Below are 17,458 nucleotides of genomic sequence, written 5' to 3' on the forward strand. Positions count from 1 at the left end.
TTTATCTTCAGTGATTGTGTCGGGAAGGTGAGCATCATGGAATGCCAATTTAATAGAACAAAGTGTTCTTGCATTGAAGGAGTAGAGGCCCAATGTCCATCTGTGACCTTAATACTAAACCTATAAATATATGCACATAGATCTGTTTCCCCATCTGTGAGAAGGATTTCTCTCAAGTTGTCTCCCCCAAATTTATGCCAGACTTAGCTGGTTAAGAATGACTGTACACTTGGAGATCATTAGGAGTGGATTGGGGGTCATTCTCCCTGAGAGTTATCAGCTGTCTAGCCCAAGCAGACACCACTGTTTATCCCACAACAATAGGGCCCACTCCCTTCTGATAGGGATAATAGTTGTCTGTTTCCTTGTAGGAGATACTAGAGAGGTCAAACCCGCCCAAGGATGACCAAGGGTAGGCTGCCACCAAGAATCCAGGGTTCGCCCATCTTGTCACATGTATACCCCTAGACCTTCCCATTCCTGTTATGCTTATGCCTATCATAGATCCCCTTCCTACAATATGTTTGCCTATTATACTGCCCCTTCCTGTAACGTGTGATTCTATAATCATGTCCCCCTAAAGTGATAAAATGATTGGTGAGCAATAAAGAAAGAAGCTCTCCCCAGCTTTGGGACCAGAGGCTCTCTCTGGCTCTCGGGGCCCAGGAGCTCTCTCTGGCTCTCAGGGGCCTGCAGGCTCCCCAGTGCTTGGTCCCGAGGCTGCTCCTGCTCTCGTGAGCGGGTTCCCCCCACGAGGACCATCAAGCGGGGCTGAGGTGAGCAATGCTACCATGTAATGTGTCTAACTACATTACTGTAATATCTCTCATGCTCTCAATGACTTTAATATTATATAAATATATATGATATATATATCTCAACCATACAATTGTGCTTACTGGACCCGTGGGTAGTACTAGCAGCGGGTGGGGCTGGCCTCCCATCACCATAACTTAATACTACACCCATCATCATATAAAAATATATTTACATATGTACATGCCTGTATTTAGACCTCTGTAAATGCCCTTCACAAATTTTATTTCATGACATTGACAACGTCTATCATAGAGAAATATTCTTCCTACTGCCTTCCTATGTTTCCTATTTCCACTCTTTCTTATCTTTGCTTGCCTTATGAGCTAATTCACATAACATATAAATCAATAGTTCAGTCATATTAAGAATAATTATACAATCAACACCACAATCAGTTTTAGAACATGCCTTTCTCTTTTTTTAATTCAATGATCATTATATTGGGGGCTCTCACAGCTTTTATAATAATCCAGACATCAAGTGTATCAAGCGTATTTGTACATATGTTGCCATCATTATTTTAGACATTTACTTTCTATTGAGCCCTTGGTATCAGCTCCTCTTTTTCCCCTCCCCCATCTTATGTCTTCTTTCTTGTACTTATCATTACTAGCTCTCCATTTCCCCTCACCATTTCCTCCCATACCCCCAAAAAACCATTCCAGTTACTGTCTCCATAGATTTACCTATCCTGGATTTCATATACAGAAAACACAAAACAAAAGAAAACAACAAACATAACAACAAAAATCTAATAGTAATAACAAAGTAAAACAGAGGAAGACTTCAACAGAAAAGAAAGCAGAAAATACTAAACACTAGAACAAATTTTAAATGGTTCAAAAGGGACATCAAATGATGGCTTATTACATCTTAACCTAACTAAATCTGCCATAATCGACTTTACAATGATATCTGTCTGATAACATGGCTCTTCACATCCCTCTATGGTCAGAGGGGAATCACTAGAGACTTAATCCATGTGTGGATCCGTCAAATGGATTTTGGGCTTCTATTGTCATCCCTAGCCTTCGGAACACCATGCCCCTTTAATCTCATATAGCGGTTTGGCCTGTTAACTACCTGGTGCTGTTATTCACCTTATGAGCTTCTCTGTTGTTTGGGGAAAAGTTGAGGGCTTGGGAGAGCTCAGTTCCAGACTTGAAGGACCATAGTCTCGGGGTTCTTCCAGTCTCTATCAGAGCAGTAAGTCTTTTTTTTCTCTTTTCAGAATTTTACATTTCTACATTTTTCTCCCTGTCTACTCAGTGCCTTCTACTGTGATGCCTTGCAGAGCGGTCAGCAGCGATAGTTGAGCATCATCTAGTTCTAGTCCCAGGGCCTTTGGGGCAGGGTTCACATGGTCCATTAGTCTTCTGGAAGAATTTCCATGTATCTTTGATGATCTACACTCGTCTTTGCACCAAGAGAAAGACCAGTTGTTGCAACTTCAATGGCTGCTCACAAACTTTTAAGGTTCCAGCAGCTAATCACAGAAGTGGGATGTAGAACATTGAATGATGTTACACCAATGGACCTTTGCATTGTCCCAGACAATGAGTCCCCAGGCCCCGCCCCCAGTCCCTAAATGTGTTTGCTTATAGTTAAGAAGTTTTCACAATTTTGCCACCTGTGCACAACTATATTCATGAATATGCTGGCAGCACAGATAACTATATAGAGAAATAGCACCTGTCAAGTGTAGCTTTATTTGTGGGTGTTGTCCCATCTGCCTCCTCACACTCAATCAGTTTCCGTGTTTGTGTACCCACTCGCTGACGCCTACTGTTGCTGTGCTTGCAGGCTGGTGTGTGTGGCAACATTGGCTTGTTGCCTGTAATGCTTCTGCTCCTCCCCGTGTCTTCTTCCCTTCATCATTTGGTGCCGGCCTCCCGTTTAGCATTTATTGCCTTTCTCTTTACCCAACTTAATACACTTCTAATACACTAGTTAGTGAAGACTTAACATTTTAACATTCTTCTAAACCGTAATGTACAAAAATGAACATGCTCTAATGTCAATAATTAATAGATGGATGGAGTTTCATAAATCAAAATGCTAATACAATTCGATAATTTAGGAAAGGAATGTACAGAAATTATATCCATTCACATCCCAAGTGTGAACGCAGATTAGTAGTAACATCTTTACAAAGTTCTCTGGGGTCCAATTGCAAGAGTTAAGGAAATGTTTCTTCATTTACATAATGGAGGTTAAGACAGCTGTATTTAAACTAGAGAGGAAAGCAGAACCTTATATCTTGTCGTGTAACATAACTGGCTCTCACAAAGTCTCCTTTGATCTCGGTTCAAATGTTCCTGAGTGATGCAGTTAAAAGCCTGGCTACTAACTATGAGGTTGGTGGTTTAAATCCACCCTGAGGGCCTCACAAGAAAGGCCTGGCAACCTACGTCCAAATACTCGAAGTCATTGAAAACCCACTGGAGTGGGGTCTACTCTGAACCATTGAATCGCATGAGTCAGAATTCTGCAGCGACTGATGGTTGCTTTGGGATATTTTTTTCAATCTGACAGAGTTGTCATTGCTTTTCTCCAAGGAAGGCACGCACGGAGGCTCCCTAAGGACCCACTCTTGAGCCGTCGTCTAAGGACAGCGCTTCAGTGAGAGCCAAAATGGACATTCGTGCTGCCAGTGTGCGTGCCAATTGCTAGAATCCTCTTGGAGAGCAGTTTTTTTCAATTAGTTTAGAAAAACTAGTTTAAAACTAGTTTTAAATGAACTAGTTTTTAAAAAACGAGTTGATTAGTTTTTTTCTAACCCTGATCCGTTGAAGGTCTTTGATTTGCCATTGACCTCACTGATTTAACAGTGGAGTGAGGAGAGGGCCTCCTGGAGCCTAGCTTCTAGTGGGATGCCAGAAACTAGACAACAGCTAAGCAGGGCGTGTGGCTAAGGAAGGCCTCCGGAGGGCTGGCCTTTGACGGGAGGCCTGGACGAACAGCAGGAGTCGGGACTTCCAGGTAAGTGGGACAAAAGGGAGAGGGTGCCGAGGTCCGGACAAGCGAGTTCTGGAGCAGAAAGCCAGCCCGATCAGAGCCGAGTGAGAACAGAGCAGGCCGTTTCAGGCATGGCGTGCCAAGCCAAGGTGTCTTCGTTTTGCTCAGACTCCATTGAGGCTGTTTTAAGCTGAGGAAGGGCATGGTGTCACCTGCATTTAAGATTCTTTTGCCTGCTATGCAGAGGTTTTTATAAGAAGGCTAACATGGAAGTGAGGAGCCATTTGTTGTTTGGCGGTTGAATTCCCACCTCCCCTGCAGAAGACCTGGGTTTGACTCATGGCCAACGCGCCTCGGACATAATCCCTTCCCCTCTGTCAGGGTGGCGTGTTGCTGTGACACAAAATATGTTTCAGCAGACTTTCCAGACTAAGACACACTAGGCAGAAAGGCCTGGAGATCTCCTTGCAAAATCAGCGAGCGTCCTAGGAAACACAAAGGCCCGAGCACAAAAGGTTGTGGACTGATGATGTCGGTGGAGCAGCATTTCGTTTCTTTGTGCACGCACAAAGCATTCATCGCATTTGAGCTTTGCACTCTGGACTGGTTGTAGAAACACATCCGAAATGGTTGTGAACATCTTCGTTTTGACCGGCCCAGCAGCCAGTCTTTCTGGTTCTGGTAATGGTTGCCCACTTTTCTTAACTTTTCTTGGGGAAATCCACCACAAGGATGCTGGTTCTTCTTGTCCACAGGACAGGCTGATACTAGGACAAACTCCTTCACTAAATCATTGGGCAAACATTTATGGAGTGCTGGATACCATTGCCAGGAGCCCTGGTGGTGGCACGGTTATGAGTTGGGCTGCAATCCGCATGGTCGGCAGTTCCAAACCACCAGCAGCTCCAGGGGAGAAAGGCTGGGCTTTCTGCTCCCGTCAGTAGATATACAGTCTCAGAAACCCAAAGGAAGTCACTACGTGTCAGCATTGCCTCGATGGCAGCAAGTGTCAGCTCTGGTGGGCCCCGTGAAAGAGACAAATCATACAAACCGCCTGAACCTATAATAGCGCATCAGTCAGCGGTCTGTATGTGAAGGCAGAGCTAGGACTGAGATCACGAAAGGTGCCTGGGGAAGGCCTCCCAGTGGGGAGTGAATGAAGTGAGGGGTGGAAAGTTGTGGAGGTACTGGGAGGGGCAGAAGGGACAAGAGCCCTCAGTATCAGGGTGGCTTCCAAACACTGCAAAGAGTCCAGGGGGTACAGATGAGGGGCACTGGGCAGGGGGAGGGGGGGAGAGGGTGAAGATCGCAGAGGAGTGAAGTGAGAGAGGGAGCAAGGCTGTTTTGAAGGCCAATCAGAACTTTGTCCCAGCTAGCCTAGCGATGTGCAGGATGTGTGTTTGACTCCAGTGTGTTCATTAATGAGCCTCAACTGTGGGATTTAGGTAGGAAGTTTGGGGAAGTTCCTACCAGGAGAGGAATAGGCAGAGGAACAGGCAGAGAGTGAAAGCAATGGAGAGGGACGCTGGTCGAGGAAATGGAAAGACAGATTCCCTAAAAGCTGGCTTGGCTCCTGAAACCAGCCATGCCTGAAGCCAATCTCCACCCCCCAAGTTGTCCCGTTACTCAAGTCAGTTCATTGAGGCCCTGCTACTTGTGATCTAAGGTCTTTTCCCAGTACATAAATATTGGGAAAGTCTTCAGGTGTGAGGATATGGATTGAAGAATGAATTATAATAACAAAACACTGAGGTAACTCAAATGTCCTCAAAGAGTTGTAAAACATATATCCTATAATAGAGTAATGTACATTCATTAAGTCAGATGCTACAAAACTCCAAATAACAGGTGAAATTGATTTTTTTAAATAAGAAAGTACAACAGAAAATGTGGATGCAGGATGATCTCAATTACAAAAATACATATTCATAAAGCAAATGCAGCAAAGTGCAAATCCACATAAAGCAAATGCAAAGCATGGGCATTTTTTCCCTTGATTTTTTTATACTTCTTTTACTTTTTTCAATTATCTACTTTTTCTCTTAGGGCACATTTCGCTTTAATAATAGAAACAAGAAAACGTACGGTTTTATTTTTCAATAAAGTTAACATGAAAGGGAATTGAAAACTCTTTATCTCCTCTGCTTCTAAAAGTAGGTTTTAAATCTCAAACATCAGAAACCACATGAGCCAGTATGACCCACCATGCAGGAGTCCACGGCTAGAACAAATGGCTAAACCTTGACCCTGGATGATGGCCCACTGAATCAAGTTCACCCACACGGGGCTCCGACGACAGGCCTGCAGAGCGGATTCTGAGAGATCACAGCCTTCCAAACCCTGTGGGGCACTCCGACGCTGTCACACGTGGGGTCGCCCTGAGTCAGTTATCTTGACCGCGTCTAAAAGCCACAGCCCCAACTCGATGGCAACTAACAACGATCCCCCAAAGGTAAGGAAAGATGCTGTATGGGCACATTTGCCAGTCTAGTGTTTCCTTAGTGTGAGCCTAAGTGACACAACTCTCGGGATGAAGCCAAACACATTTTAAAGTTCATTTTGGAAGTGCTGAAGTTCTGAGATCACTCGTTCACATGTGCTCAATTATCTATCTATTATACTCCGATGACCAATAAGCTCATGATGGATTCACTGATGGCTCAGAGCAATTTACAGCGAGCACACTTGATGGCCGGGCCTCCCACGGAAAGCCAACAAACTCATGGCAATAAAAGTAGCAAAGGTTGCCTTTTATAGCCTATGTTTTCTGAACAAACATTTTGAGAGAAATGGGGTGATGCTGGCGATTGTAATGCTAAATGGACACACATGTAGCTGTGGGTGGATGTGGAATCAGAAAGCTTACAGTAGACACCACCACCAAACACAAATCATTACAACTTAAGTCTTGAATCACTTAAAAAACAAAACCCTTTCTATTGTGATCTGGGTGAAAGGTTACAGAGCAATTTGATTTTCCATCCAACAATTCCTACACGTCTTGGGCCACGGACTGCAATCCCTGCAAAGGAACGGCCCTCTTCTCCCCTCCCCAGGGTCCCCCTTCTCATTCCTTCTCCTTTCCTATCCCTCCCTGCTTTCTGAGTTTCATCCTTAGACAAATATTGCTCTTTGGCTCTCAAACCATGGATTATTGTAAGGCTTGTAAATCTCTCTGGCATTATTTCTCGCTTTCTAAGCTCATTACCATTGAGTTAATTCTGACTCATAACAACCCTATAGAATAGAACTGCTCTTTAGGTCCCCTAGGCTAAAAATCTGTACAGATGGCCTCCTTTTTCTCTGGAGAACTGACTGGTAGGTTCGAACTGCTTACCTTGCAGTTAGCAACCCGACACTGCACACACTGCTTTGCCTTTCAGTACTATCTTTTGGCTGACAGTTGAGCCATGGGAGTAAGTTCAGTTTCAGGCTTGAAGGTATAAAAGTTGGAGTCTCAGGGTGCCACCAGTCTCTAGAAGATCAGTAAGCCTGGTCTTTTTTTGGGTGATTTTTTTTAGTGTTCCACATTTCTCCCCAGTCCACCCAGGACCTTCATTTGTGATATTTTTCAGTGTGGTCAGCACGAGTAGCCGACACCATGCAGCTCTAGTTTCAGGGTCACAGAGGCAGGGGTTCACTTGGTCCAGCAGCCCTTGGACTGTTTCCACGTGTCTTTGAGTTTCTTCCCTGTTTGTTCCAGGAGGGAAGAGATGCATTTGTTGCACCATGGAAGCCCTCAGGCTCCTTGTCACACTTGTGGGTCACGCTATGCCAGTTCACAATAATGTCCCCAATACTATGGTCCTGAGCCCCTAGGCCCACTGATGCAATCCTTGAAGGTGTTTGGCTATGTCTCAGAAGATTTCATAGCTTTGCTCTCTGTATGTTCCACTGTATTGCTTTAATAAGCAGTTTAAAAACATTTTGGTATAGTGATGACCTGTTGGGCTGCTATCCCAAAGGTCAACAGTTCAAAACCACAAGCTGTTCCGTGGGAGAAGGATGGGCTGTTCTACTCTCAGAAACAATTACAATCTTAGATATCCAAGAGAGTGGGGGCAGGGCAAGAGCACTATGAGGTGGCCTTGACTCAACAGGAAGGTGTTTTTTAGTTTAGTTGTTTTTTGAGTGGTGCTCAGTTTTATTCTCTTGTAAGAGCTATCGAGCGACTTTCTAGTGTTAGTGACCTAGGGCTGCTATAACCGATGTACCACAATGGGGTGGTTTTAGCAAACAAATGTAGTCGCTCGCAGTTTAGGAGTCCAGAATACTGCATGCAGGGACCAGCTGCAAAGAAAGGCTTTCTCGTCTGTTGGCTGTATGTCTAGCCATTTCTCAGGGCAGAAACCTGGGCCCCAGGAACACTTTGCTTTCAGCTCTTCTCTCTTGGTAGTTGCTTCCTCCATTCTGTACTCCAAAATTTAATCTCTTTTATATCTCAAAAAGCATGGACTCAAATACAACCTATTATGTAGATTTCATCCTCCCTTTTCGTGTTAAATACCTGCTACTAGTCTCCACCATTTGTCAGTGTGTCACCTGTGGTGGCTTCCATGTTGCTATGATGCTGGAAGCAACGTCACCTGTATTTCAAAGACCGACAGGGCCACCCAAAGTGAATAGGTTTCGGCAGAGCTTCCAGAATGAGAGCGCACTATGAGGCATAGGCTGTCCCTTTCTGAGGAATTGCCCACAGAAAACCTTAGAGAGAGTGTAAATAGTGTCATGGGCTGAAAACCGCACAAAAAGGCGCAGAGCCTTGTCCGAGAGAGTCGCAGCAGATGAGGGCCTCCATTGGAAGGCACTCAAACTGTGACCCACGAAGAGGTGCCTGCTCAGAGTCGAGTCAGTCACGGCGACACGGAGGGAAGTCTGTGGGAGAAAAGCCTTCAGGTTCTTCATCTGCTGACGGGACACAACTCAGAATGCGAAGAAACAGCTGAAGGCCTCCAGTCATAGGCAGACCTTGGAATGTACAAAGCCAGAAAACAGAAATGGTAAAAAAAATGAAATGGAACACATAAAGACACATATGTTGGGCATTTGTGAACTGAAATGGACTGATATTGGCCATTTTGAATCAGAAAATCATAGGGTTTACTATGCTGGCAATAACACAATCAAGCATTGCATTTATCGTCCAAAAGGACATTTCCAGATCTATCTTGAATGCTGTCTATTATAGGATTACATCTACCCACCTTCAAGGAAATCTAATCAATACAATGATTATTCAAATTTATGCAACCACTAAAGCTCGCAGAGAAGAAGTTGAAGAATTCTACGGAAGTGTTCAGTTTGAAATCGGTCAAACTTTTGTTGTTGTTGTTGTTGTTTGTTTTTTTGTTTTTTTTCGGTCAAACTTATAATCAAGATGCTTTGATAATTACTGGAAACTGTAAGGCAATAGTTGGGAGCAGAGAGGAAGTAACGGTTGTTGGAAAGCATGGACTTGGTGATAGAAATAAAGGCGGAGAAAACCAATGACTTGTTCATAGCAAATGCCTTTTTTCAACAACAGAAAAAGGAATTATACCCATGGACTTCTTATGGAACACACAGAAATCAAATGGACTATCTCTGTGGGAAGGGATGATGGAGAAGCTCAATATCAGTGACTAAAACCAAGCCAGGGGCTGACGGTAGAACAGACCATCAATTGCTCATATGTAAGTTCAGGTTAAAGCTGAAGAAAATTAAAACAAGTCCACAAGAACCAAGATAGAACCTTGAGTTGATTCCACCTAAATTTCAAAAACATCGCAAGACCAAATCTGCTGCAATGAACACTAATGACAAGATCTGATGAGCTGTGGGAGGAAGGACATCAAGAACATCTTTCATGAAGGCAACAAAGGTCATTAAGAAGACAAGAAAAATAAACGATCAAAGGAGATGTCACCAGAGACTGTGAAACTTGCTCCTAATTGTAGAGTAGCGAAGGCACATGGAAGAAACGACGAAGTCAAAGAGCTTCTAGAAGATTTCAAAGGGCAGCTCAAGAAGACAAAGTCAATTATTATAATGAAATGTGGCAAGGCATAGTGTAAGGAAACCAAAAAGAATAAACCCTAAACTCAAAGAACTCAAGAAAAAAACTCAAGCCTCGAGTTGCAATCTTGAAAGATTCTATGGGCAAAACATTGACTGCTGCAGGAAACATCAAAAGAAGATGAGAAGAATACATACAGTCACTGCACCAAAAAAGAACTAGTCCACTGACATCCCACTATGTCAGGAAGTATGAACGTATCAGTAAGAACCAACGGTGCTGAAGGAAGAAGTTCAAGCTGCATTGAAAGCATTAGCCAAAAACAAGGCTCCAGGAATTGGTAGAATGCCGATTGAAATGTTTCAACAAGCTGATGAAGCACTGGAAGCACTTAATCATCAATGCTAGGATATTCGGAAGACAGCTAATTGGTCAACTGACTGGAAGAGATCTACATTTGTATCCATTCCAAAGAGAGGTGACCCAACAGAATTGCTAAGTTATTGAACAATATCACTGCTTTTGCAAAATTTTTCTCGATTATCCAAAAACAGTTGCAGTAGCACACTGACAGGGAGCTAGCTGCCAGAGGGTCAGACCGATTCAGAAGAGGACACGGAGCAAGGGATATCATTGCTGATGTCAGATGGATCTTGATAGAAAATATCAGAAAGATATTTACTTGTGCTTCACTGATTATACAAAGGCATTCAACTGTGCGGACAATAACAAACTATGGATAACCTTGAAAGCAGGGAGGATTCCAGAACACTTCAGTGTGCTATTGGGGAAGGTGTCCTTAGAACAGGAGGCAGCTGTGAGAACAGAACAGGGGCGTACTACATGGTTCAAAAACAGGACTGGTGCACGTCAAGGTGTATGCTGAACAAATAATCAGAAAACTAACTTATATGAAGAAGAATGTGGCGTTGGGATTGGAGGAAGGCTAACTCAGCACATGGTGTGCAGATGACCCAACCTTGTTTGTTGAAAATGAGGAGGACATGAAACACTTGCTGATGTAGAACAAGGACTGCAGCTGGATTATAGTTCAATGTAAAAAAGACCAAAATCCTCACAGCCGGACCAAAGGGTAACATCATGATCAATGGAGAAAGGATTGAAGTTTTCAGGGATTTTGTCTCGCTTGTCTCCACAGTCAAAGCTCATGGAAGCAGCAGTCAAGAGATCGAACAGCATTGGGTAAATCTGCTGCACAACACTTCTTTAAAGTGTTGAAAAGCAAGGATGTCACTTTGAGGGCTACGTTGTTCCTGCCCCAAGCCACGGTGTCTGCAATCACTGCATATGCTTACGTGAAAGTTGGACATTGGATAAGTAGACTGAAGAAGAGTAAGTGCGTTTGAGTTATGGTGCTGAAGTAGGATATAGAAAGTACCATGGACTGCCCAAAGAACGAACAAATCTGTCTTGGAAGAAGTACAACCACAGTGCTTCTTTGAGGCAACGATGGGAGACTTCGTCTCATGCACTTTGGACATGTTGTCAGGAGAGATCCGTCCCTGGAGAAGGACATGCTTCATGGAGGGACGGCAAAAAAGAGGAAGGCCTTCGGAAGCCATTGACACAATGGCTGCATCGTTGGGTTCAAACATAAGAGCAATTGTGAGGATGGCACAGGGCCTCACAGTGTTTTGTTTCCTTTCGCTATGAGTTGAAATCGATTGAACAGCCCCCAACAACAACAATAACTGCTAATCGTGCCTAATTGTCCAAACCAAACTCATGATTCTGAGTCATATAGACCTTACATGACAGAGAGGAACTGCTCCATAGGTTTTCCTAGGCTGTGAGTCTTTATGGAAGGATGTAGACTGCTTCATCTTCTTCCCGCGGAGTGACTGGTGGGTTTCAAGCACCAATGTTCAATTAGCAGCCCAAAGTTCAATCTACTGCATGACCAGGGCCTCCAGATACACAGCATATAGAATAATTACATCAGATCACAAAATGGAGGATAATTACATAATACTGAGACATGGCCTGGATAAGTTGACACAAATTTAGGGGCGAGATACACAGTTCATGCCACAAAATCTCACTGCCATCAAGTCAATTCTAACTTATGGTGACCCTATAGGACAGAGCAAAACTCATTGCCTCTGCGAGTTTCTGAGATGGAAAATCTTTATGGGAACAGAAAGCCTCATATTTCTCTTGTGGAGCAACTAGTGGGTTTGAACCACAGACCTTGTGGTTAGCAGCCCAACACATTACCCACTACGCCAAAAGAACACTATAAAAATAATCAAATAAAGAATCCAGTAACATTTCTTTGGGGATCATATCAATTACAATGATATTTTTGGAAGGATCAACTATTTCCCTGCAAATGAATTTTTATATTTTGAGCAGAACTCACCAACCTCATTTCCAAGTTCAGTCGTTTTTAGTTAGACAGAGACAAAAACATGGCAAGGCTTTTATAGCAAGAAAGGAATTTGTTTTGGTTTCCCAACATTCTTATAATCCAGACAGCCGAAGAAATCTTTGATCTGGACGGCTCAGAAATTCAAAGTCCCCCTCCAGGCAGTGTTGCTTTCATTTTTTGTTTTTTTTTTTAAATTAAGGAAGACCAAAACCAGCATTTGTAATGGAAAATTTTGGTGCCATTAAGTACATAATGGCTTTTACTGAAGTCTAAAGCATCTTGTGGACTTGTGATTTGGGCTGAGAGTAAGTTTTCGGTGTGATACAATAGAACTGGAGATTTGTTGGTGTTGCTGATATTCTTGAGTAGTGGAAAAACCACCAGCATTAACGGAGAATTCAAAGAGAAACCAAAAGGGTCCATCTAACAAACAGAAGTCAAACAAAATGCACTATGAAGTCCACAAGTGGAACTGTAATTCTGTCCCTCTCAGAGCAGAGTGCTGGGGCTTCGCAAATTTGTAAAGGACTCGACAGGCAAATAGCCTGCCCATTACCTGCCTACATGCTGACATGGTTGCTGAGAGAAAGTCCAGGAAGCTTCCACGTTCCTGAGCATGGGGCTCCAGGGGGTGAAGGGCTCTCTTGGTCTCACGCTGGGCTTTGAACTTGCTGCTGTGGGGTCAATTCCAGTTCACTGGACTACAGTAACTCTCTGTCTTGTTGCTGGCGGGTGGCATCAATTCAGTTCCAAACCAGACCCTATACAGCACAATGCCACCCTGCCCCGTCATGCACCTTCCGCACAAGGGCCACCATCTGTCTTCGGTGGTAACTATCATGTCTTGCTCTTTAGGTAGGAAAGAGCCTCGATGCCACAATGGGTCACGTACTTGCTGCTAAATGAAAGAGCGGCAGTTCAAACCCACAAAACGGCTCCGAGGGAAGCCTTTGCTGGAAGCTTCCTCACCCTGAGCTGTCACTGCTTATTTTCTGGTGTGTCTACTTTCCCCACTTTGGACTGGAAACTCTTCTTAGGATGAGATCTTATTTCTTTTCTTTTTTTTTCTCTCCACTTTCCCCCCCATTTTATTGGGAGCTCTTACAGATATTTTTTTCCCCATTTAATGGGGGCTCTTACAACTCGTTACAAACCACACATCATTTGTATCTGACATATTGGTACATACACTCCATAGAAGCAAATACAATGAGATGTCTCATTTACTCTGGACATGTTATCAGGAGAACTCAATTGCCAGAGGAGTTATGCTAGGTAGAGAGGGTCAACAGAAAAGAGGAGGTCTTCACTGCTTTTGACACCATAGCTGCCACACAGGCTTGAACATTGCCATGATTGGGAGGATGGTGCAGTCAAGCAATATTTTGTTCTGTTAGCATCGGGCCACCCTGTCACAGATGATTGCATGGTGTCTAATGATGACAAGTGATGAAACTCATCTGGCCAGGTATCATTGATTACTGTCCTTTTACCCACAGAGCCTCTGCTTACGAAGATCTCTCCACACAGCATTCCAAGCAGCCATTCTCCACCAATCAGGCTTGAAAAGCGAAATGGGGCCAGTTGTTATCCCTAAACTATGGTCACGCCATTTTCTAAATTGTGATAATGAGATTTCTCTAGTATTCAACATGAGCTTCCTCATGTAGGATTTACCAGGTAACGATGGCCACAGTGTTACTGGCATTGGACACATCACCACCCGTTCTAGCTGGGGCAGGAGGAAGGACAAAGCACACTAGGGCTACTAGTGTGCAAACCGCCGGGCCATCGAAATCAGGGCTGAGGGAAGCTCCGTGTGAAAGAGCATTTGGAGATGGTCTGAGGCCATCCTAGCCAAACCACCAAATCCAGCAAGTAGGGACTTGAAGAGTAGGGACAGTCTACATCCTGTCTTAAATACCAAAGGCATTTCTTTTCCTTCCTCTTGTTCTGTTGTCTTTCCATTTACATTTCTATTGTCAATGAATACATGCTTTGGAAGAGCTGGTTGTCTGGGTCATCTCCCAAGTGCAGATTGTACAAGTGCACAGTGTTGCGAGAACAAAGGTTGTGTTACATAAATGTTTGCACAATCAATGAGTGAGAGAGAGAGGGAATTTTTTATTTCAAAGAGGATCCCAGGAACAGAAGACTTATCCAAGTACACTTTATTGTCTTTCTTTAACTCAAAATAGCTAATAACATAAAAACATTTAAAAAATATTTCCAAATACTTGAAAGTTATTTTTGGTTGAAGACACTTGATTATTTAATTCGGTTTCCAAGAAGTAGTATTATAATCTATCAGAAAACCTTATCTTTAAAAGTCTGTGACAGGCCTGAAACCTATACTTAAGATCCTAATCAAAAGGCATGATTTAGTTATTAGTTTTGATTCTAAACATATTTCACCCACATAGAAGCTTCATAAAACCAATGACCATAAATAGGCTAGCAATGACTTGTTTTCAGTGAAATGCCCAGATACAGAACATGTACAGGTAGCATACATGCCTTTACCCTTTTTAAGAAACACGTAAGATACATAAGAATGTAGGTTTGAAGGACAGTAGCGTTATAGCATCAACACTTCAATGTCGAGGGAATCCACGTGAGGTAAGTGGAGAGGAGAGGCTGAGGAAGGTAACATTGAAGGCGATGACGACGATGACGACGAAGCACCCACTGCACGAATGCTGGCCTCAGGCAGACCAAGGTGGGCGCTGTCCATCTGGGATTCCTTCCCTTGTGCCTGTCTCGCAGACGGCTGCCACTTTGTTGGCTGAAGGTGAGTCTAGTGTTTAGAAAAGTATGTGCTTCTCACACAAAACGGACTCTGAGCAAGTGCTTCAAAGCTTTATCCGCCCTTCATCTGAAGAGGCATTTCTTGCAATTCTGGAGAAAAAAACATTGGTCGTGGTGGACATCTAGGTTTCTGAAATGAGCCTTCCTTAAAAGGGTCTTTCCAGGGCAGTCTCACTGGGAGGCCCTTTTATCTTCGGGACTGGCGCCTGGGGAGGATGCAACTCCACTGGAACATAAATAAAAATACCATGATGGGCCACTGCCAGAGGACCGTCATCAGTATCACTGCATTCTCAGGTGAGCTCCTTCCTCTGGGGGGCCCAGTGCCCGCAGTTCAGCCGAGACGCCTCCTGGAGAGAGATATTAGTGCTCCCTGTGATGTGAACCCAAACAGGCCACCCCGCTTTTGTAGGAGTCTGGATGCAACCTTCAAGCAGCAGGTCGTGCTGCTACTGGAGCAGGGAGCACCTGGGCTTTGTGGCATGTAGTGCTCCGGGGGGCGCTCTGCTGGCTCTTTGTCACAGGGTCCTCAGCTGGCCACTGCATTCTACTTCTTAAACATTTGACCTTAACCTGACCATTGCCTGGTTTCCGTTTCTATCTTGAAAAGCACCCTTCTAATGGAGACGTCTCTGCCTGGTGGGAGTAAGCTGGGGCTGTGGGTTTATTTGATCACTACCTAGATCTGTTATGTCATAGAGTTTAGGTTAATTCGGTAGCTATCCATTTCTTGACTTGGAAACTTGCTTCAGCTTCTTTTAGACATCGGAGGGTGTCTACCTGGGCTGTAGGTGAGGGTAGAATATTCCATGGAGAACTCCTTCAATAACTACATTTGGGAAATCTGAAAAATAAAAGAAAAATGGCTCTTCTTGAGTGCATCAATAACATATCATCGCAGACCATAGGATTTAACAAGGTAAGCAAGCTTTAGCCCCCCCCGCCCCCCCCCAATAACACAGAAATCTGCAGCACCATGCAGTTTGCCCTTGTCCGCGTGCGCTATCAGTCATGCTGCCCGGCCCACAGCTACTGAGTGTACCACCGGGCGAAGCAGGAATGTGTGGCCAGATTTGTAGCTTATTGATTTAAGGGATGTTCTAATGGTTAATGCTGCTAGGCCCCAGCTCTTTATCTGAATGTTTTCTCACAAGGAAGATGGATTACACTGGCAATCCAATTTCTAACAAAATCTCAATATACTTGAAGGAATTCCAAGATTTCTACTGGGAATACTTCGCTGCAGTTTTTCCATTGTGGTTTACAGCAGCATTTAGGCCACGATGTCTTGAGTTTGCTCGTTCTATTACACTGGCTTGTGGAGAGCAGCAAGAAGGGGGCCTGTCTTCTTAACTTAACAAGGGCAGATTTCCTACAAAAACCATCTGGTCAAACTTGGGGGGAAAAACCAAACCAACCAGCCATGTTTTCAGAGATGCTACATAGGAAACGCAGGGGTAGATAGTATGTTGTACCATATTCCAGTTGCCAGGGCATGTAAAGTATGAATGGATTGCTTGCGTGGAGGAACAACAAATATACTGTAAGGCTCAGAAGTTTAATGTCTAAACTTCAACCTGCACTTAATTCTACCCAGGAGGTATGCTAAAACCAACAACTTTCAGTAAATATAGTAACTATATAAGGGAATTAAGTGATCCAACAGGTTAAGAGAAAAGCAGACAGCCAAAAGGCTCACCCTAATTCAATCTCTCTGGAGTGCCTACTATGTGAAACCACCCAAAGGGAGCTTGCTGGCCCTCACCAGGGAGGCGAAGAACGGACTGGAATGCTTTATCCGAAATGCAAGGAGAAGCTACTGAAAGATTGCAAGCAGAGTAAAACAGGTTAAATGGTGTCACTCAGAGACTACTGAGGAGGTGCGACATGGACCCACAGAGATCAGTGCAGCTGCTCATGCAGTGGCGCAAGTGGGAAGCAAAGGCCCAGGACAGATTAGTAGGTGGCTTTTGGAGTGATGGCGGCTGCGACCTGGAGGATGAGATGTGGCTGCTGAGGGAAAGGGAGAAGTCTAGGGTGACTGGTTGTCTACCTGATGGATCTAGCCAATGGGTAGTGAGAGGAAGCCAGCACCGAGACCCAGAGTGGGAAGGATATCGAAGAGACTGTCAGTTCGGGCCTCAGAAGCAGAGTCAGGGCCATCTCAGAAAATATTTCGTGAGCATTTTCTGTGTTCCAGATCAGCCACTTACTCGTTGTGAGAACTCAGGTGTGTTCCTTCGCTTGACGCAGTTTTGCTAGTGGTGAAATGGAGCACACAACCCACCTAGTAAGCTGTCAGAAACAATGAGGAGCGAAGCCAAGGACTTTGGCTTGAGCTTATCACTTCATTAAGTTCTGGCCATACTTGTGCACCATGCACGGTTTCAATTATTACCATCAATCTAAGTAAGAGTCCTTGCCCTCATGGAATTTACATGGTACTCTAGAAGACAAGGAAATAGTAAGGGTTTAAAAAATACCTC

The 17,458-nt window shown here is 44.0% G+C and overlaps 1 protein-coding gene across 2 annotated transcripts in view; it reads right to left on the reverse strand.

The window, feature by feature from the left end:
* Positions 1 to 14,318: 14,318 nt before the first annotated feature.
* Positions 14,319 to 17,458, reverse strand: part of SNX24 (sorting nexin 24) — a 181,811-nt gene continuing 178,671 nt past the window's right edge. The window contains exons 7-8 of one of the 2 annotated variants that reach the window (XM_045285367.1): positions 15,753 to 15,816; positions 14,319 to 15,322 (exon numbers count right to left, since the gene is read on the reverse strand). In XM_045285367.1, the coding sequence (XP_045141302.1) occupies positions 15,307 to 15,322; positions 15,753 to 15,816 (80 nt within the window). In that variant the 3' untranslated portion in view covers positions 14,319 to 15,306. Of the gene's footprint in view, positions 15,817 to 17,458 lie in introns of both variants that reach the window. The other variant, XM_030888980.2, reaches the window with a different exon arrangement.

Source organism: Echinops telfairi, unplaced genomic scaffold (assembly GCF_000313985.2).
Source record: "Echinops telfairi isolate 266 unplaced genomic scaffold, ASM31398v2 ScPeMD7_7469;HRSCAF=8507_1, whole genome shotgun sequence".
NCBI lineage: Eukaryota > Metazoa > Chordata > Mammalia > Afrosoricida > Tenrecidae > Echinops > Echinops telfairi.